Raw genomic sequence first — 22,187 nt, 5'->3', positions numbered from 1 at the left:
TTTTCTCCCAAAATAGGCTAAAACCAAGAAAACATTGCTTAGAAGCTGTAAACAGCTATGTTAGTGTTTCTGGGGTTAAAATGTGTCTTAATCCAATGCAACTGACTAATTATAAGAGTTTGAGATAGATGTGGAGAGTCTAAAAGCCACTTATACCCATTTTGTCCCAAAACAGGCTAAAACCAAGAAAACATTGCTTAGAAGCACTAAACAGCTTTGTTAGTGTTTCTGGGATTAAAATGTGTCTTAATCCAATGCAACTAACTAATTATTGGAGTTTGAGATAGATGTGGAGAGTTTAAAAGCCACTTATACCCACTTTGTCCCAAAACAGGCTAAAACAAGGAAAACATTGTTTAGAAGCTGTAAACAGCTATGTTAGTGTTTCTGGGGTTAAAATGTTTCTTAATTCAATGCAACTAACTAATTATAAGAGTTTGAGATTGATTTGCAGAGTTTAAAAGCCACTTATACCCATTTTGTCCCAAAACAGGCTAAAACCAAGAAAACATTGCTTAGAAGCACTAAACAGCTTTGTTAGTGTTTCTGGGATTAAAATGTGTCTTAATCCAATGCAACTAACTAATTATAGGAGTTTGAGATAGATGTGAAGAGTTTAAAAGCCATTTATACCCATTTTGTCACAAAACAGGCTAAAATCAAGAAAACATTACTTAGAAGCTGTAAACAGCTATGTTAGTGTTTATGGGGTTAAAATGTGTCTTAGTCCAATGCAACTGACTAGTTATAAGAGTTTGAGATAGATGTGGAGAGTTTAAAAGCCACTTATACCCATTTTGTCTCAAAACAGGCTAAAACAAGGAAAACATTGTTTAGAAGCTGTAAACAGCTATGTTAGTGTTTCTGGGGTTAAAATGTTTCTTAATTCAATGCAACTAACTAATTATAAGAGTTTGAGATTGATGTGCAGAGTTTAAAAGCCACTTATACCCATTTTGTCCCAAAACAGGCTAAAACCAAGAAAACATTGCTTAGAAGCTGTAAACTATTAGAATGTACCAAGGAGGAGAGAGGAGAGGCCGGTAAGGCCGAGCCTTGGAAGAAGAGAAGAAAGGCCGGAAAGGCCATGTAAAGGCCGGTAAGGCCATGTCCGTGTCCGTGAGCGACCATGTACCGTGTCCGGTACCATGTACCGTGTCCGTGAACGGACCCATGTCCGGTGAGCGGCCAGTTAGGCCGTGAACACATTGAAGAGAAGGCCCGTCCGTACAGGCCCATCCGTACAGGCCCGTCCGTACAGGCCCGTCCGTACGATGAAGAGAAGGGCCGAGACCGTACGGACGGGCCTTCTCTTCATTGTACGGACGGGCCTTCTCTTCATCGTACGGACGGGCCTGTACGGACGGGCCTGTACGGATGGGCCTGTACGGACGGGCCTTCTCTTCAATGTGTTCACGGCCTAACTGGCCGCTCACCGGACATGGGTCCGTTCACGGACACGGTACATGGTACCGGACACGGTACATGGTCGCTCACGGACACGGACATGGCCTTACCGGCCTTTACATGGCCTTTCCGGCCTTTCTTCTCTTCTTCCAAGGCTCGGCCTTACCGGCCTCTCCTCTCTCCTCCTTGGTACATTCTAATACTCCCCCGCACGCTTGATCGGTGGGACACCATGGGGACCAAAGATCAAGGGTGGAGTAGTGTAGTCTACCTCATTAAAAACCTCAACAAAGAAAACCTCTTGGGATAAAACTTTGTTAAAGGGAAAAAGAGTATAGCCTCCACTATCCATGATGTCCCTTGACCTTGGTTTAAAAAGAACCAGCTCTCTTCTCTTCATTATTTGAACCGCTACTTCTCCTTAGCCCACCTTGCCTTTGGCACCTTCCTTATGATCTCCATCCTTGCACCTTTAGAATTTCTTTGAGGCTCTCATAGTCTCCTTTACCCTTTAAACAAGTGATAAAGAAGAAAAGTGTAAGTGTATGCTATGAGGAATATCAAAGACAATTTCTATAAGTGTGACAATTTAAGAAAAATCATATGGAAGTGTAAAGACTAGCAATGGAACTAAAAATAATTAGGAATTTAAAGAGAGTAGGGTTTAGAGCACAGCCTTTTGGTGTTTTTATGAATAGGAGGGAGAGAGTGTTGATCATTGTTGCGGTTTTGACCTCTCTTCTTGAGACCGCTACTGACTGATATATGCCCACTGAATCGGGCATAACTTTTGATCGGCTACTCGGAATGGTATGATTTCACTTCCACTGGCAAGATAATTCTGTGGTCTAGAACTTTGGTGAAGAACGCGGAAGCTGAATCGCAGTGGAAGGGTTTCGTCCGAGTCGATCTTTGAGACGTCTCGGCAGAGATTTGCTTGTTGCCGAGAACAGAGAATGTGAGGGGCGGTGAGTATAATGTCTATCTCCCCCGTACCCTTGACTTGATGATGAGCTGACATCTCATCATTTTCCTTGAAACCTTGTGCTTGACCTTCCTCAAAGTCTGGTGCACATCCGATCAACTACTTGGCGCTAACACACATGCTCTTGGGCTGATTCATCACCTTCCACCAGCTTAACAAAGACTTGGTGGCCCTTGGTTCTAACTCCAGGCATTGTGCTGCGCCTTCTCATGGCTTCTTTGTAGCCTTCAACCTCGCCATTTCTTCTTGAGATAGCAAGTGAGCTCCACACAATCTTCAAGGTTGAAACTGAAACCAAATTCAATGGAACAGATTCTAAACAAGAGATTGTTAGAGATTAGAGTATAGAGTGTAGAGTGTAGAGTGTAAATGGAGAATAGAGAATAAGTAACCAAGAGTATAAGAGAGTATGGGGGGGTAGTATAAGATGAGTGTAGAGTAGAATTGGGCTCAAGAGTTCCAATGGACAGAGTTATACTCTGTTTTCTTGAGTTTGAGACATCTTTGACAGCCAAGAACAACCAACAAGACAATCTCTTTTGGTGTTTTAATGGCTGAAACACATGGATCGTTTGGAAAATTAATTTCTCCAACGGTTTAGACAAATTTCATGGTAGAATCACTTAAACAAAGTGTTCTCCAAGATCTTAAGGCTTTAGATCCACGAAAATAACATATAGGAGATGTTTTTCGTGGTCCCAAGCAAAGAAGAAACAAAAGGCCTTTGGAACACCCTATTGTCCATCGGTTAAAAGAATGCATCCTTGGACCAGCTTTAATCTATTTGACCAAGCATACCATATATGCGAAAAACAAGATCTCTCTCTTCCTCAAGCGTGAATCTGGACACACCATATGACCAGAAACAAAGCTTTCTCAACCTTGAGAAGAAGAAGAAGTGATTTAGTAATTAAACTTTAAAGGAAATTTAACAAAAGCAAAATTAAACCTTTAAAGGAAAATTAACTAAATCTTAAGAGAATCCTAGGAAAAATCCTAAGGATTTCGTGGCTCTATACAAGCCTAAAAACACGTGAATCCTTACCAAGAACAAGAACAATTTGCTCCTTGGTTCATCACCACCTCAATTTAAACCCAAGCTTTTACCCAATCGGTGAAGCCTAAGGATGAGGTTTTAAAATCGATTTCTTTCACACACTTGGTCTATGAACTCTAAAAAGACCCAAGACCAAGCTTACTCAACATTGAGCTGCTAGAGAATCGATTTAACAACAAAAGCAAAATTAAAGTTTTAAAGAAACTAAGCTAAGCGATTTAACACCTAGGCTAGGATTAAAACTTTAATTAAGCTAACTCCTAAGAGAACCAACTTGAGAACGAGTTTGAGTCACCAAGAACAGAGCCTGCTCTGATACCATGTTGGGATTTATGAGACAAAGCTCATAAGAGAGGGTAGACAAACACTTGGTGAATGAATCCCCCTTTACCCACAACAAACTAACTCATTCTCAAGGGGGAGGAGAGAACATCAACTTGTGATGAACTCCCCATAAACTAGGCTAGATAGAACCCAAATACTAGAGAGTAAGCGGATCCTAACTAGGAGAAGCACTAGTTTGAGACTTATCCTCTTCTAGTATCACAGCACTTAGAGTTTGTATACTTAGGAGAAGGAGGATTAAGAATCAGTAATCTAGGCTAAGTAAAGCAGTAAATAAGAAGAGTTTAGGTGGATTTGAGAAGAGAATAGGCTGCCTTAAGGGCAGCCTCTAACCGCTAATCTCCTAAACACTCTACATTGTTGATATGAACAAGAACACAAGTAGAGAGGGAAAAACGGTTTCTCTTCTATTAGATAATGTTGTGATTGTGTTCCATATGAGAGTGTATACAAAGCTTAATATAGAGATACAAATGCCATATGACCGTTGGAGAGAAGAAGAGAGTGATGAAAGTGACATTCTCGATTTGGTGTTGGTGAGAGTGACCTTTCCTTCCTTCACCAACCAAGGGCACATGTGATCTTCCCATAAGCCTCTCTCTCTTGTAGGGCCTCGCTTTCCTCCTCTCAAACTCGGCCTCTCTATCTACTGGACCGAGCGCAGGCCTAAGGGCCGAGACCGTACGGACGGGCCTTCTCTTCATTGTACGGACGGGCCTTCTCTTCATCGTACGGACGGGCCTGTACGGACGGGCCTGTACGGATGGGCCTGTACGGACGGGCCTTCTCTTCAATGTGTTCACGGCCTAACTGGCCGCTCACCGGACATGGGTCCGTTCACGGACACGGTACATGGTACCGGACACGGTACATGGTCGCTCACGGACACGGACATGGCCTTACCGGCCTTTACATGGCCTTTCCGGCCTTTCTTCTCTTCTTCCAAGGCTCGGCCTTACCGGCCTCTCCTCTCTCCTCCTTGGTACATTCTAATATAAACAGCTATGTTAGTGTTTCTGGGGTTAAAATGTGTCTTAATCCAATGCAACTAACTAATTATAGGAGTTTGAGATAGATGTGGAGAGTTTAAAAGCCACTTATACCCATTTTGTCCCAAAATAGGGTAAAACCAAGAAAACATTGCTTAGAAGCTGTAAACAGCTATGTTAGTGTTTCTGGGGTTGAAATGTGTCTTAATCCAATGCAACTGACTAGTTATAAGAGTTTGAGATAGATGTGGAGAGTTTAAAAGCCACTTATACCCATTTTGTCCCAAAAAAGGCTAAAACCAAGAAAACATTGCTTAGATGCTGTAAACAGCTATGTTAGTGTTTCTGGGGTTAAAATGTGTCTTAATCCATTGAAACTAACTAATTATAAGACTTTAAGAAAGATGCGCATAGTTTAAAAGCCACTTATACCCATTTTGTCCCAAAAGAGGGTAAAACCAAGAAAACATTGCTTAGAAGCTGTAAACAGCTATGTTAGTGTTTATGGGGTTAAAATGTGTCTTAATCCAATGCAACTAACTAATTATAAGAGTTTGAGATTGATGTGGAGTGTTTAAAAGCCACTTATACCCATTTTGTCCCAAAACAGGCTAAAACCAAGAAAACATTGTTTAGAAGCTGTAAACAGCTATGTTAATGTTTCTGGGGTTAAAATGTGTCTTAATCCAATGCAACTGACTAGTTATAAGAGTTTGAGATAGATGTGGAGAGTTTAAAAGCCACTTATACCCATTTTGTCCCAAAACAGGCTAAAACCAAGAAAACATTGCTTAGAAGCTGTAAACAGCTATGTTAGTGTTTCTGGGGTTAAAATGTGTCTTAATCCAATGCAACTGACTAATTATAATAGTTTGAGATAGATGTGGAGAGTCTAAAAGCCACTTATACCCATTTTGTCCCAAAACAGGCTAAAACCAAGAAAACATTGCTTAGAAGCACTAAACAGCTTTGTTAGTGTTTCTGGGATTAAAATGTGTCTTAATCCAATGCAACTAACTAATTATAGGAGTTTGAGATAGATGTGAAGAGTTTAAAAGCCATTTATACCCATTTTGTCCCAAAACAGGCTAAAATCAAGAAAACATTACTTAGAAGCTGTAAACAGCTATGTTAGTGTTTATGGGGTTAAAATGTGTCTTAGTCCAATGCAACTGACTAGTTATAAGAGTTTGAGATAGATGTGGAGAGTTTAAAAGCCACTTATACCCATTTTGTCCCAAAACAGGCTAAAACCAAGAAAACATTGCTTAGAAGCTGTAAACAGCTATGTTAGTGTTTCTGGGGTTAAAATGTGTCTTAATCCAATGCAGTTAACTAATTGTAAGAGTTTGAGATTGATGTGGAGAGTTTAAAAGCCACTTATACCCATTTTGTCCCAAAACAGGCTAAAACCAAGAAAACATTGCTTAGAAGCTGTAAACAACTATGTTAGTGTTTTTGGGGTTAAAATATGTCTTAATCCAATGCAACTAACTAATTATAAGAGTTTGAGATTGATGTGGAGAGTTTAAAAGCCACTTATACCCATTTTCTCCCAAAATAGGCTAAAACCAAGAAAACATTGCTTAGAAGCTGTAAACAGCTATGTTAGTGTTTCTGGGGTTAAAATGTGTCTTAATCCAATGCAACTGACTAATTATAAGAGTTTGAGATAGATGTGGAGAGTCTAAAAGCCACTTATACCCATTTTGTCCCAAAACAGGCTAAAACCAAGAAAACATTGCTTAGAAGCACTAAACAGCTTTGTTAGTGTTTCTGGGATTAAAATGTGTCTTAATCCAATGCAACTAACTAATTATAGGAGTTTGAGATAGATGTGAAGAGTTTAAAAGCCACTTATACCCACTTTGTCCCAAAACAGGCTAAAACAAGGAAAACATTGTTTAGAAGCTGTAAACAGCTATGTTAGTGTTTCTGGGGTTAAAATGTTTCTTAATTCAATGCAACTAACTAATTATAAGAGTTTGAGATTGATTTGCAGAGTTTAAAAGCCACTTATACCCATTTTGTCCCAAAACAGGCTAAAACCAAGAAAACATTGCTTAGAAGCACTAAACAGCTTTGTTAGTGTTTCTGGGATTAAAATGTGTCTTAATCCAATGCAACTAACTAATTATAGGAGTTTGAGATAGATGTGAAGAGTTTAAAAGCCATTTATACCCATTTTGTCACAAAACAGGCTAAAATCAAGAAAACATTACTTAGAAGCTGTAAACAGCTATGTTAGTGTTTATGGGGTTAAAATGTGTCTTAGTCCAATGCAACTGACTAGTTATAAGAGTTTGAGATAGATGTGGAGAGTTTAAAAGCCACTTATACCCATTTTGTCCCAAAACAGGCTAAAACAAGGAAAACATTGTTTAGAAGCTGTAAACAGCTATGTTAGTGTTTCTGGGGTTAAAATGTTTCTTAATTCAATGCAACTAACTAATTATAAGAGTTTGAGATTGATGTGCAGAGTTTAAAAGCCACTTATACCCATTTTGTCCCAAAACAGGCTAAAACCAAGAAAACATTGCTTAGAAGCTGTAAACAGCTATGTTAGTGTTTCTGGGGTTAAAATGTGTCTTAATCCAATGCAACTAACTAATTATAGGAGTTTGAGATAGATGTGGAGAGTTTAAAAGCCACTTATACCCATTTTGTCCCAAAATAGGCTAAAACCAAGAAAACATTGCTTAGAAGCTGTAAACAGCTATGTTAGTGTTTCTGGGGTTGAAATGTGTCTTAATCCAATGCAACTGACTAGTTATAAGAATTTGAGATAGATGTGGAGAGTTTAAAAGCCACTTATACCCATTTTGTCCCAAAAAAGGCTAAAACCAAGAAAACATTGCTTAGATGCTGTAAACAGCTATGTTAGTGTTTCTGGGGTTAAAATGTGTCTTAATCCATTGAAACTAACTAATTATAAGACTTTAAGAAAGATGCGCATAGTTTAAAAGCCACTTATACCCATTTTGTCCCAAAAGAGGGTAAAACCAAGAAAACATTGCTTAGAAGCTGTAAACAACTATGTTAGTGTTTATGGGGTTAAAATGTGTCTTAATCCAATGCAACTGACTAGTTATAAGAGTTTGAGATAGATGTGGAGAGTTTAAAAGCCACTTATACCCATTTTGTCCCAAAACAGGCTAAAACCAAGAAAACATTGCTTAGAAGCTGTAAACAGCTATGTTAGTGTTTCTGGGGTTAAAATGTGTCTTAATCCAATGCAACTGACTAATTATAAGAGTTTGAGATAGATGTGGAGAGTCTAAAAGCCACTTATACCCATTTTGTCCCAAAACAGGCTAAAACCAAGAAAACATTGCTTAGAAGCACTAAACAGCTTTGTTAGTGTTTCTGGGATTAAAATGTGTCTTAATCCAATGCAACTAACTAATTATAGGAGTTTGAGATAGATGTGAAGAGTTTAAAAGCCATTTATACCCATTTTGTCCCAAAACAGGCTAAAATCAAGAAAACATTACTTAGAAGCTGTAAACAGCTATGTTAGTGTTTATGGGGTTAAAATGTGTCTTAGTCCAATGCAACTGACTAGTTATAAGAGTTTGAGATAGATGTGGAGAGTTTAAAAGCCACTTATACCCATTTTGTCCCAAAACAGGCTAAAACAAGGAAAACATTGTTTAGAAGCTGTAAAAAGCTATGTTAGTGTTTCTGGGGTTAAAATGTTTCTTAATTCAATGCAACTAACTAATTATAAGAGTTTGAGATTGATGTGCAGAGTTTAAAAGCCACTTATACCCATTTTGTCCCAAAACAGGCTAAAACCAAGAAAACATTGCTTAGAAGCTGTAAACAGCTATGTTAGTGTTTCTGGGGTTAAAATGTGTCTTAATCCAATGCAACTGACTAATTATAAGAGTTTGAGATAGATGTGGAGAGTCTAAAAGCCACTTATACCCATTTTGTCCCAAAACATGCTAAAACCAAGAAAACATTTCTTAGAAGCACTAAACAGCTTTGTTAGTGTTTCTGGGATTAAAATGTGTCTTAATCCAATGCAACTAACTAATTATAGGAGTTTGAGATAGATGTGAAGAGTTTAAATGCCATTTATACCCATTTTGTCCCAAAACAGGCTAAAATCAAGAAAACATTACTTAGAAGCTGTAAACAGCTATGTTAGTGTTTATGGGGTTAAAATGTGTCTTAGTGCAATGCAACTGACTAGTTATAAGAGTTTGAGATAGATGTGGAGAGTTTAAAAGCCACTTATACCCATTTTGTCCCAAAACAGGCTAAAACAAGGAAAACATTGTTTAGAAGCTGTAAACAGCTATGTTAGTGTTTCTAGGGTTAAAATGTATCTTAATTCAATGCAAGTAACTAATTATAAGAGTTTGAGATTGATGTGGGGAGTTTAAAAGCCACTTATACCCATTTTGTCCCAAAACAGGCTAAAACCAAGAAAACATTGCTTAGAAGCTGTAAACAGCTATGTTAGTGTTTCTGGGGTTAAAATGTGTCTTAATCCAATGCAATTAACTAATTGTAAGAGTTTGAGATTGATGTGGAAAGTTTAAAAGCCACTTATGCCCATTTTGTCCCAAAACAGGCTAAAACCAAGAAAACATTGCTTAGAAGCTGTAAACAGCTATGTTAGTGTTTCTGGGGTTAAAATATGTCTTAATCCAATGCAACTAACTAATTATAAGAGTTTGAGATTGATGTGGAGAGTTTAAAAGCCACTTATACCCATTTTCTCCCAAAACAGGCTAAAACCAAGAAAACATTGTTTAGAAGCTGTAAACAGCTATGTTAATGTTTCTGGGGTTAAAATGTGTCTTAATCCAATGCAACTGACTAGTTATAAGAGTTTGAGATAGATGTGGGGAGTTTAAAAGCCACTTATACCCATTTTGTCCCAAAACAGGCTAAAACCAAGAAAACATTGCTTAGAAGCTGTAAACAGCTATGTTAGTGTTTCTGGGGTTAAAATGTGTCTTAATCCAATGCAATTAACTAATTGTAAGAGTTTGAGATTGATGTGGAAAGTTTAAAAGCCACTTATGCCCATTTTGTCCCAAAACAGGCTAAAACCAAGAAAACATTGCTTAGAAGCTGTAAACAGCTATGTTAGTGTTTCTGGGGTTAAAATATGTCTTAATCCAATGCAACTAACTAATTATAAGAGTTTGAGATTGATGTGGAGAGTTTAAAAGCCACTTATACCCATTTTCTCCCAAAATAGGCTAAAACCAAGAAAACATTGCTTAGAAGCTGTAAACAGCTATGTTAGTGTTTCTGGGGTTAAAATGTGTCTTAATCCAATGCAACTGACTAATTATAAGAGTTTGAGATAGATGTGGAGAGTCTAAAAGCCACTTATACCCATTTTGTCCCAAAACAGGCTAAAACCAAGAAAACATTGCTTAGAAGCACTAAACAACTTTGTTAGTGTTTCTGGGATTAAAATGTGTCTTAATCCAATGCAACTAACTAATTATAGGAGTTTGAGATAGATGTGAAGAGTTTAAAAGCCATTTATACCCATTTTGTCCCAAAACAGGCTAAAATCAAGAAAACATTACTTAGAAGCTGTAAACAGCTATTTTAGTGTTTATGGGGTAAAAATGTGTCTTAGTCCAATGCAACTGACTAGTTATAAGAGTTTGAGATAGATGTGGAGAGTTTAAAAGCCACTTATACCCATTTTGTCCCAAAACAGGCTAAAACAAGGAAAACATTGTTTAGAAGCTGTAAACAGCTATGTTAGTGTTTCTGGGGTTAAAATGTTTCTTAATTCAATGCAACTAACTAATTATAAGAGTTTGAGATTGATGTGCAGAGTTTAAAAGCCACTTATACCCATTTTGTCCCAAAACAGGCTAAAACCAAGAAAACATTGTTTAGAAGCTGTAAATAGCTATGTTAATGTTTCTGGGGTTAAAATGTGTCTTAATCCAATGCAACTGACTAGTTATAAGAGTTTGAGATAGATGTGGAGAGTTTAAAAGCCACTTATACCCATTTTGTCCCAAAACAGGCTAAAACCAAGAAAACATTGCTTAGAAGCTGTAAACAGCTATGTTTGTGTTTCTGGGGTTAAAATGTGTCTTAATCCAATGCAATTAACTAATTGTAAGAGTTTGAGATTGATGTGGAGAGTTTAAAAGCCACTTATACCCATTTTGTCCCAAAACAGGCTAAAACCAAGAAAACATTGCTTAGAAGCTGTAAACAGCTATGTTAGTGTTTCTGGGGTTAAAATATGTCTTAATCCAATGCAACTAACTAATTATAAGAGTTTGAGATTGATGTGGAGAGTTTAAAAGCCACTTATACCCATTTTCTCCCAAAACAGGCTAAAACCAAGAAAACATTGCTTAGAAGCACTAAACAGCTTTGTTAGTGTTTCTGGGATTAAAATGTGTCTTAATCCAATGCAACTAACTAATTATAGGAGTTTGAGATAGATGTGAAGAGTTTAAAAGCCATTTATACCCATTTTGTCCCAAAACAGGCTAAAATCAAGAAAACATTACTTAGAAGCTGTAAACAGCTATGTTAGTGTTTATGGGGTTAAAATGTGTCTTAGTCCAATGCAACTGACTAGTTATAAGAGTTTGAGATAGATGTGGAGAGTTTACAAGCCACTTATACCCATTTTGTCCCAAAACAGGCTAAAACAAGGAAAACATTGTTTAGAAGCTGTAAACAGCTATATTAGTGTTTCTGGGGTTAAAATGTTTCTTAATTCAATGCAACTAACTAATTATAAGAGTTTGAGATTGATGTGCAGAGTTTAGAAGCCACTTATACCCATTTTGTCCCAAAACAGGCTAAAACCAAGAAAACATTGCTTAGAAGCTGTAAACAGCTATGTTAGTGTTTCTGGGGTTAAAATGTGTCTTAATCCAATGCAACTAACTAATTATAGGAGTTTGAGATAGATGTGGAGAGTTTAAAAGCCACTTATACCCATTTTGTCCCAAAATAGGCTAAAACCAAGAAAACATTGCTTAGAAGCTGTAAACAGCTATGTTAGTGTTTCTGGGGTTGAAATGTGTCTTAATCCAATGCAACTGACTAGTTATAAGAGTTTGAGATAGATGTGGAGAGTTTAAAAGCCACTTATACCCATTTTGTCCCAAAAAAGGCTAAAACCAAGAAAACATTGCTTAGATGCTGTAAACAGCTATGTTAGTGTTTCTGGGGTTAAAATGTGTCTTAATCCATTGAAACTAACTAATTATAAGACTTTAAGAAAGATGCGCATAGTTTAAAAGCCACTTATACCCATTTTGTCCCAAAAGAGGGTAAAACCAAGAAAACATTGCTTAGAAGCTGTAAACAGCTATGTTAGTGTTTATGGGGTTAAAATGTGTCTTAATCCAATGCAACTAACTAATTATAAGAGTTTGAGATTGATGTGGAGTGTTTAAAAGCCACTTATACCCATTTTGTCCCAAAACAGGCTAAAACCAAGAAAACATTGTTTAGAAGCTGTAAACAGCTATGTTAATGTTTCTGGGTATAAAATGTGTCTTAATCCAATGCAACTGACTAGTTATAAGAGTTTGAGATTGATGTGCAGAGTTTAAAAGCCACTTATACCCATTTTGTCCCAAAACAGGCTAAAACCAAGAAAACATTGCTTAGAAGCTGTAAACAGCTATGTTAGTGTTTCTGGGGTTAAAATGTGTCTTAATCCAATGCAATTAACTAATTGTAAGAGTTTGAGATTGATGTGGAGAGTTTAAAAGCCACTTATACCCATTTTGTCCCAAAACAGGCTAAAACCAAGAAAACATTGCTTAGAAGCTGTAAACAGCTATGTTAGTGTTTATGGGGTTAAAATATGTCTTAATCCAATGCAACTAACTAATTATAAGAGTTTGAGATTGATGTGGAGAGTTTAAAAGCCACTTATACCCATTTTCTCCCAAAATAGGCTAAAACCAAGAAAACATTGCTTAGAAGCTGTAAACAGCTATGTTAGTGTTTCTGGGGTTAAAATGTGTCTTAATCCAATGCAACTGACTAATTATAAGAGTTTGATATAGATGTGGAGAGTCTAAAAGCCACTTATACCCATTTTGTCCCAAAACAGGCTAAAACCAAGAAAACATTGCTTAGAAGCACTAAACAGCTTTGTTAGTGTTTCTGGGATTAAAATGTGTCTTAATCCAATGCAACTAACTAATTATAGGAGTTTGAGATAGATGTGAAGAGTTTAAAAGCCATTTATACCCATTTTGTCCCAAAACAGGCTAAAATCATGAAAACATTGCTTAGAAGCTGTAAACAGCTATGTTAGTGTTTCTGGGGTTAAAATGTGTCTTAATCCATTGAAACTAACTAATTATAAGACTTTAAGATAGATGTGGAGAGTTTAAAAGCCACTTATACCCATTTTGTCCCAAAATAGGCTAAAACCAAGAAAACATTGCTTAGAAGCTGTAAACAGCTATGTTAGTGTTTCTGGGGTTAAAATGTGTCTTAATCCAATGCAACTAACTAATTATAAGAGTTTGAGATTGATGTGGAGAGTTTAAAAGCCACTTATACCCATTTTGTCCCAAAAAAGGCTAAAACCAAGAAAACATTGCTTAGAAGCTGTAAACAGCTATGTTAGTGTTTCTGGGGTTAAAATGTGTCTTAATCCATTGAAACTAACTAATTATAAGACTTTAAGAAAGATGTGCATAGTTTAAAAGCCACTTATACCCATTTTGTCCCAAAAGAGGGTAAAACCAAGAAAACATTGCTTAGAAGCTGTAAACAGCTATGTTAGTGTTTATGGGGTTAAAATGTGTCTTAATCCAATGCAACTAACTAATTATAAGAGTTTGAGATTGATGTGGAGTGTTTAAAAGCCACTTATACCCATTTTGTCCCAAAACAGGCTAAAACCAAGAAAACATTGTTTAGAAGCTGTAAACAGCTATGTTAATGTTTCTGGGTATAAAATGTGTCTTAATCCAATGCAACTGACTAGTTATAAGAGTTTGAGATAGATGTGGAGAGTTTAAAAGCCACTTATACCCATTTTGTCCCAAAACAGGCTAAAACCAAGAAAACATTGCTTAGAAGCTGTAAACAGCTATGTTAGTGTTTCTGGGGTTAAAATGTGTCTTAATCCAATGCAATTAACTAATTGTAAGAGTTTGAGATTGATGTGGAGAGTTTAAAAGCCACTTATACCCATTTTGTCCCAAAACAGGCTAAAACCAAGAAAACATTGCTTAGAAGCTGTAAACAGCTATGTTAGTGTTTATGGGGTTAAAATATGTCTTAATCCAATGCAACTAACTAATTATAAGAGTTTGAGATTGATGTGGAGAGTTTAAAAGCCACTTATACCCATTTTCTCCCAAAATAGGCTAAAACCAAGAAAACATTGCTTAGAAGCTGTAAACAGCTATGTTAGTGTTTCTGGGGTTAAAATGTGTCTTAATCCAATGCAACTGACTAATTATAAGAGTTTGATATAGATGTGGAGAGTCTAAAAGCCACTTATACCCATTTTGTCCCAAAACAGGCTAAAACCAAGAAAACATTGCTTAGAAGCACTAAACAGCTTTGTTAGTGTTTCTGGGATTAAAATGTGTCTTAATCCAATGCAACTAACTAATTATAGGAGTTTGAGATAGATGTGAAGAGTTTAAAAGCCATTTATACCCATTTTGTCCCAAAACAGGCTAAAATCAAGAAAACATTGCTTAGAAGCTGTAAACAGCTATGTTAGTGTTTCTGGGGTTAAAATGTGTCTTAATCCATTGAAACTAACTAATTATAAGACTTTAAGATAGATGTGGAGAGTTTAAAAGCCACTTATACCCATTTTGTCCCAAAATAGGCTAAAACCAAGAAAACATTGCTTAGAAGCTGTAAACAGCTATGTTAGTGTTTCTGGGGTTAAAATGTGTCTTAATCCAATGCAACTAACTAATTATAAGAGTTTGAGATTGATGTGGAGAGTTTAAAAGCCACTTATACCCATTTTCTCCCAAAATAGGCTAAAACCAAGAAAACATTGCTTAGAAGCTGTAAACAGCTATGTTAGTGTTTCTGGGGTTAAAATGTGTCTTAATCCAATGCAACTGACTAATTATAAGAGTTTGAGATAGATGTGGAGAGTCTAAAAGCCACTTATACCCATTTTGTCCCAAAACAGGCTAAAACCAAGAAAACATTGCTTAGAAGCACTAAACAGCTTTGTTAGTGTTTCTGGGATTAAAATGTGTCTTAATGCAATGCAACTAACTAATTATAGGAGTTTGAGATAGATGTGAAGAGTTTAAAAGCCATTTATACTCATTTTGTCCCAAAACAGGCTAAAATCAAGAAAACATTGCTTAGAAGCTGTAAACAGCTATGTTAGTGTTTTTGGGGTTAAAATGTGTCTTAGTCCAATGCAACTGACTAGTTATAAGAGTTTGAGATAGATGTGGAGAGTTTAAAAGCCACTTATACCCATTTTGTCCCAAAACAGGCTAAAACAAGGAAAACATTGTTTAGAAGCTGTAAACAGCTATGTTAGTGTTTCTGGGTTGGCAGAGATGCAAACAATGGAATGTATCCATTTGCTTGGGCTGTTGTGGATGTAGAGAATGAATATAACTGGACTTGGTTTATATAGAAATTAAGGCTGATTGTCCAAATATTCAAGATGGTCAGGGTTTTACAGTTATATCTGATAGGCAAAAGGTGAGTTTGAATTTACTAAAGTCTCCTTTGGCTCTTATTCTTTGTTAAAAAAATTCACTTAAGGCTGTTTGGTTTTACTTTTTTAAGGGTTTGTTGAATGCTGTAGAGAGAGAATTTCTCAAGGTTGAACACATGATGTGTGCTAGACACATATACGGGAATCTAAAAATATTATTTCCATGTCTAAGTGAGATGAAAGGGATGTTTTGGAGGGTTGCTGAGAGTTACATATTGACTGAGTATGAAGCTAATCTGGAAAGGGTAAAAAATTATGATATAAGGGTGTATGAAGAAATAATGCAGAGGAATCCAAAGAATTACAGTCTTACCTTCTGCAAACCCACAACATCTTGTTTAGATGTGCACAACAACATGTCAAAGTCATTCAACAATGCTATTGATCCTTCAAGGTATTTGCCAATGGTTGAGATGTTGGAGACAATCCGGAGAAGAACAATGCAGCATATTGAATTGAGGAAGAAGAAAGCAGAAAAGCACAAAGGTAGATTCACAAAGAGAGCTGCAGCATTCATAGCTGAAGAGCAAGAAAAGCTAAAGTACACCAAGAATGTTCAAGATCATCAGAAGGTAAGTGTGAGGTTCTTGATTGTGACAAATCTGTCGGCTTGCATATGAGAATGCTAACTCGTGCTTGCCGAAAATGGGATATGAGTGGGTTCCCATGTCGTCATGCCTTACGAATCATTTCTCAGAAGGAGCTTAACCATGAGGATTACTCATCTGAATGGTACTCAAATGCAAAACAGAAATATATATATATGCTTCCAACATAGAACCAGTCAATGGTTTGCGTTTTTGGAGGAAAACTAGAGATGTGATCAAACCACCTCATACTTTGGTTGAAGAAATCGAAAACATGAGAAGAAGAAAACCCAAGCCAAAGAGGAAGAATGCCAGACATGAATCTCCAACAAAGAAAGCTTCAAGGAAAAACATGATTATGCATTATGGGCGATGTGGAGAAGCTGACCAAAATGTAACCAAGTGCAAGAATATGGTGTTGGAGATGTATAGGCCAAAGAAGAAAACCAAGTCACAAGGTCAGACTCAATCACAAGGTGCATCTCAGTAACAAGGTCCATCTCAGTCACAATGTGCATCTCAGTCGCAGGGTCCATCTCAGTCACAAGGTCCAATTCAACCAACACATGAATAGATCAGGTTTACCTCTTCTCTTAAATCTCACTTTGAATTTTGTTAACTGCTTTCTAATATTTACTTGTGTTATCTTGAAAGAGTTGATGTTTTGGTGGGTTTTTGGTGCATGGAGGAGTTGCTGTTTTGTTTGGTTTTTGGTGAAACATGGAGCATCTATGAGTTGCTGTTTTGTTTGGTCTTTGGTGAAACATGGTGGGTTTTTCGGAGCATGAAGGAGTTGATGCGGCTTATGAACTCTTACTTTTATTTTTCACGTTCTTAGTATGTCATTGATCTTAAAACCATAGGTGTAACATTTTAACAATTTCAATGTGCGAACAAGGTTTTGCAACTAATTATTGTCAAACATTAAGGTTTCATGCACCAGTTCAATCTTACATACTCAAAACATAAACATGTAAATCAAAATCATCACCACAACACATCCGATCATATTCTTCAAGCAACGAAGCTCCATTTTACACTCTCTTATCTCCTTTTCAACTGCAGCTTCACAAACACGAGTTTCCATTCGGAGTGTTTCAATCTCTGATTCACAAGAATTTACACTCTTTTAAAAATGTGATTGAGTCTTCTTCGATATGATCCATTTTCAACTTCAAATCTTCAATCTCTTCAACCACACACTCATCAGTCCATTTAAACGTGTGATACCATCGAGTCTGCAATGATACACAATCGATACTCAAAATCAAAATTTCAAACATAATGAAGCTAGATTAAAATTTGTAATTTGATGGTACCTCTTTGGATCCTCTTGGACAAAAGTGAAATAATCTTCCTGGGTTTTTCTGCGGTCTTTGAAGTACCCATTCTTACAGCTTCGCCGCATCTACATCTTGTTGGGAATCCTCTTACTTCCATCTGTTTCGCGACACTCTCCTCTGCGGCAAAAGGAAGAACACAAGCCCTAATTTTAAACTTTTTCCCAATTGTAAAAAGATGTAGTTTTATTCTTTGCCAAAACACATGCCCATATGATGAAACAGCGTCGTATTACTACGTTACAGTGCCACATATCATCTGAGTCATCACCATTAAACAGCTACTTAACGTTGTTTAATCACATGTTGGAATCGGCAACATCACATACAGTTCAGGTTGCAAATTTGAAAATTATTGGAGTTCAGGTTGGTAAATGCAGGGCCTTCAAGTCTGGGTACGAAAAAACGTTTCCCAAATAGTTGGAGTTGTTTTGGACCGTTTTCCCACTTGTGTCACCGATCTTTACAGCTCCAATGACTAAAGATGTTGAATTCAAGGTACGATGACCATCATATAATTTTGTAAGAATTCTCCATTATTGAGTTCATGGTTCTTTTGCAAAGCTGTCTATATTGAATGACTAAAGATGTTGAATTCAAGGTACGATGACTAGATTGTGTATTCTTGTCAAACGTACTATCCAAAATCCTCTCCCAATAGCTGTCTTTGGCAGTGGATCATCAAGAATTTGTTATCCATTAACTCTCCCAAATTCGATCGACGCCCCTTTTGATTACAAGGTTTTTCCTTACCAGTCAAAATGTCAATATTCTTCACATTCAAAACAAATACAATTAATTATGCTTAAATTTTTAAACAGAACACCAAAATAAAACACCTAGTATTTTTTTAAGAAAACAATGAAAATCTAACTAAAGCCATACCCATTTGTGTAGGATCATGGTGTTTTTCTCCTATCATGCCTCATGTTGATTAGTGACAATTTTGTAGATGGACCAGAATATTGTATCTAAAGTTCTTTTTTTTTTTTTTTTTTTTTATATTGTATCTAGGTTGGAGAAGCAAATATATATGTAATGGTGCAGAGATTCACAGTGATGCGATTGCTAATGACAAATACATAATGTGGGGATGATAAATAAATATATAAATCTACCCAGACATTTGTTAGTTTCTAAATGCAATTCAAGCATCTGTCATTTACCTAAAAAAATCTGTATCCCTTGTTAATTCACAAACTATTGTTTCAATTTGATTAAGACACTTGATGGAAATCAAATCTAGTGTCCTTTACGGATTCAAGAATCCTAGTTTCATAATTTTTTATATATTTTAAAGACAACATACGTTTAAATCCCAAAACATCATTTCGAAAGTATTTTAATTTTAAAGATTGAACCAACTAAATTTAATGGGATAAGATATGTAGACCCTTATCGATTAAAAGAATTATATAGGCTCGACAGATGATTCCTTTTAAACTGAAACCTCTAACCCAAGAATTAGAATATCAATATTTTCCAATTTGGTCATACCCCCTAATCATATAACTACAAGAATTTAAAGAGTACACACACAAAGTCAATCCAACGGTAAAAGAGAGCAGTATTGATGGAGCGGCAAGCGACCAAACAACAAATAGTGCTGAAATTAATAATGTCTCACCAGAATTTTCCAGCATTAATTGAAACACACACAACAAACCTCTCCTTATTTAATGAAACCACATTTCAAACACTCATATTTTCTCTTATAAAGAGACGCTATTCATTTACAGCTCATGGAATCACACTATTCCAATCAAAAACCACACATTAACACTATGGAACACCTCAAAAGTCTCTTCACAATTCTCTTCTTAATAACTTTGTCGCCGCTGACCGTAACGTTTGCAGGTAAAATACCGGCGATTCTAGTGTTTGGCGATTCTTCCGTAGATGCTGGGAACAACAACTATATCCCAACGGTTGCAAGAAGCAACTTTGAGCCATATGGACGGGACTTTGTTGGTGGGAAGCCAACCGGACGGTTTTGTAACGGAAAGATTGCAACGGATTTTATGTCCGAAGCGTTAGGGCTTAAACCGATAATTCCGGCATACTTGGATCCTTCTTACAACATTTCAGATTTTGCAACAGGTGGCACCTTTGCTTCCGCGGCTACTGGCTATGACAACGCCACTTCTGATGTTCTGGTACGGACTTTAATTTATTTCCCTTGTATTTATTACATATACTATTTGGTATGTTACATAAATAAACACGTCTTTAATTATGGACATTTATGATTGTTGTCAAAAACATACCATCATACTTGTTTATATTCTTATAAAAAGTCTACTAGCAGGTTTTTTTTTCCACTACTAAAATGTATGTGTTTATTATATAAAACAACATTTAAATTTCATATCATCGGATAAATGTAATGTCTAGACAAAAATATCGATGATATTGATTAGAAAGGTTATTTAGGGATATGTTCCAACATTTGTTAGTTATATATTTCGTTGATGGCGATTGCAGTCAGTACTACCTCTATGGAAACAACTCGAATACTACAAAGAATACCAAACAAAACTAAAAGCATACCAAGGAAAAGGCAAAGCTACAGACACCATAAACGACTCCCTATACCTCATAAGCATAGGGACCAACGATTTTCTCGAGAATTACTTCGCTTTTCCTGGCCGTTCTTCGCAGTACTCTGTTGGTCTTTACCAAGATTTTCTAGCTGGAATAGCCAAAGACTTTGTGAAGAAGTTACACGAACTTGGTGCTAGGAAGATCTCATTAGGTGGATTGCCTCCAATGGGATGCATGCCATTAGAGAGAGCCACCAACCTTGGCACGGGAGGCGAGTGCGTTGGACGCTACAACGATATAGCGGTTCAGTTCAACGGAAAGCTTGAGAAGCTGGTTGAGCAGCTGAACAAAGAGCTTCCTGGTTCCAACGTCGTTTTCTCAAATCCCTATGAACCATTTATGCGAATCATCAAGAACCCTTCCTCTTTTGGTAAGTGAACTAACAAATACCGTCATAAATAACTTCATTATCTTCTCTGTTTTATACTACATATGTATTCATTGTTTGAATGGTGGAAAAAAAATGAAGGGTTCGAGGTGGTGGGAGCAGCATGCTGTGCCACGGGGATGTTTGAGATGGGATATGGTTGCCAAAGGAACAACCCATTCACATGTACCAACGCAGACAAGTATGTGTTTTGGGATTCATTTCACCCAACACAGAAGACTAATCACATCATGGCCAATGCTCTCATGAACAGCACATTCGCTCACTTCCTTTAAATGATTTTTTTTTTTTAATGTTTGTATGGAAACTAGATATATATGAGAGTACTTTCATTATTAGGGTGTTTATTATATATAGGGATTGCTTCCCAAGTTCCCATATTTTTGATCCAATAATTAAACAATGCAGTCTGTATGTATTTATATTTCAGTAGACCTATGTTTATTTTTGATCCAATAATTAAACAATGCAGTCTGTATTTCTTATGTGTTAGTTAGCGAAACCTATGTTTATTTTATAAATTATGCCATGGTGTGTGTGCCTAGCCTATGTAACTTATTTTATTATCTTTAGTTATTATCTCTCCAATATATCTGTTTTTCATTGTGAAACTTTTGGGGCGCTGTGTTAATATTTCAAAATTATCAAACATTTGTAACTTTAAACTAGTTTTTTTTCTATAGTAAAAATAATACACTAATACTAGTGCACTATTTACAATACAAAATTATCTACGCGCAAAATAAATAATATATGAATGGTATACCAGTTCTTCACGCCTTCATGTTCCAAAAACATGATTCAACTCTCAGATTTACTATTAAATCTCCTATAGTACTACGAGTGGTTAAAACTTAAAACCCAATTTTTATTTAACAATGTTTAAACGACACCTTACAAGTGTTTGACGACAAAAGAAGAAGAAAAAAGTCGTTCTTAAATAGACTTTTTGTTTTAGCTATTTTTGAACTTAAAATATGATTTTGCTGTGTCAAAGAACATCAAAAGTGAAACAAAGGTTTCCCAACCGCCAATGATGCAACTAAAAGTTATCGTAGAGAGAGTTGACAAACTTTTATATAATAAGATTTATCTTGTAAAGGTATTTATTGATTACTCTTTGATGACCATGTTCTAAATTTACAGCACAAATATATAAGAAAAATAGTCAAATTGTGCAAACTGCAAACTATATCAAATTTTTTATCTTCTACATATGTTTCCATCAGATGGAGAATGAGGTGACGCCACAGTACCTGATTGTTACCAGCAGAAGGATAAGGAGGGTTAGTGTTGCGAATTAACGAGATCAACTGCATAACCTGTTAATTTGCTGCCTCCGAACACAGTGGCAAACCCCCTAATGGCGTAGGAACCATGAATTAATTAGACCAAAACGGCACATATATACTTTTAAACTCTTTTTTCTCCTCCTTACATTTACAGATTTACTTAATTTTTTAAGTCAGCCAACTACACTAAAAATATTACATATGAGGAAAAGAAAATATATAAAATCAAGTCGACAACAAAGATTATATATATTTTTTTTTAATATCTTATATAATATGAGAAAGGTTTTCTCAACTTTTGCTAAAGATATGACACTTGGCTTACTATATTTATGACACCTATATTTTTTTGGTTTGGACCTAATTAACTAAATTAGTTTGTATTTTGGACCTAATTAGTTAATTACAGGCCCATGAAACCAAAAAAACAAACCATCAACATTTCCTTTTTCTCTTTTTCAATCAGAAACATATGCAGCCTCCAAGAATCTATA

The 22,187-nt window shown here is 36.2% G+C and overlaps 1 protein-coding gene and 1 pseudogene across 1 annotated transcript; both read left to right on the top strand.

The window, feature by feature from the left end:
* The first annotated feature begins 15,332 nt into the window (after positions 1–15,332).
* Positions 15,333–16,559, top strand: LOC147926899 (uncharacterized; annotated as a pseudogene).
* Positions 16,560–19,083: 2,524 nt separating this feature from the next.
* LOC104747139 (GDSL esterase/lipase At2g04570-like) lies at positions 19,084–20,886 on the top strand. Its single transcript, XM_010468715.2, has 3 exons — positions 19,084–19,565; positions 19,894–20,383; positions 20,483–20,886. The coding sequence occupies exons 1-3, from the start codon at positions 19,152–19,154 to the stop codon at positions 20,674–20,676; spliced, it is 1,098 nt and encodes a 365-aa protein (XP_010467017.2). The 5' UTR covers positions 19,084–19,151; the 3' UTR covers positions 20,677–20,886.
* The last annotated feature ends 1,301 nt before the right edge of the window (positions 20,887–22,187 follow it).

The sequence above is a fragment of the Camelina sativa genome, chromosome 15 (assembly GCF_030686135.1).
Source record: "Camelina sativa cultivar CO46 ecotype springtype chromosome 15, ASM3068613v1".
In the NCBI taxonomy this organism is placed as follows: domain Eukaryota; kingdom Viridiplantae; phylum Streptophyta; class Magnoliopsida; order Brassicales; family Brassicaceae; genus Camelina; species Camelina sativa.
This window is presented reverse-complemented; position numbering and strand designations above follow the sequence as displayed.

What these genes read in the sequence shown, in the direction of transcription:
- LOC104747139 (XM_010468715.2), top strand. Translation starts at nt 19,152, where the DNA reads ATGGAATCACACTATTCCAATCAAAAACCACACATTAACACTATGGAA. An exon ending in ACGCCACTTCTGATGTTCTG is followed by an intron (nt 19,566 to 19,893) that starts GTACGGACTTTA and finishes TGGCGATTGCAG; the next exon opens with TCAGTACTACCTCTATGGAA. An exon ending in CAAGAACCCTTCCTCTTTTG is followed by an intron (nt 20,384 to 20,482) that starts GTAAGTGAACTA and finishes AAAAAAATGAAG; the next exon opens with GGTTCGAGGTGGTGGGAGCA.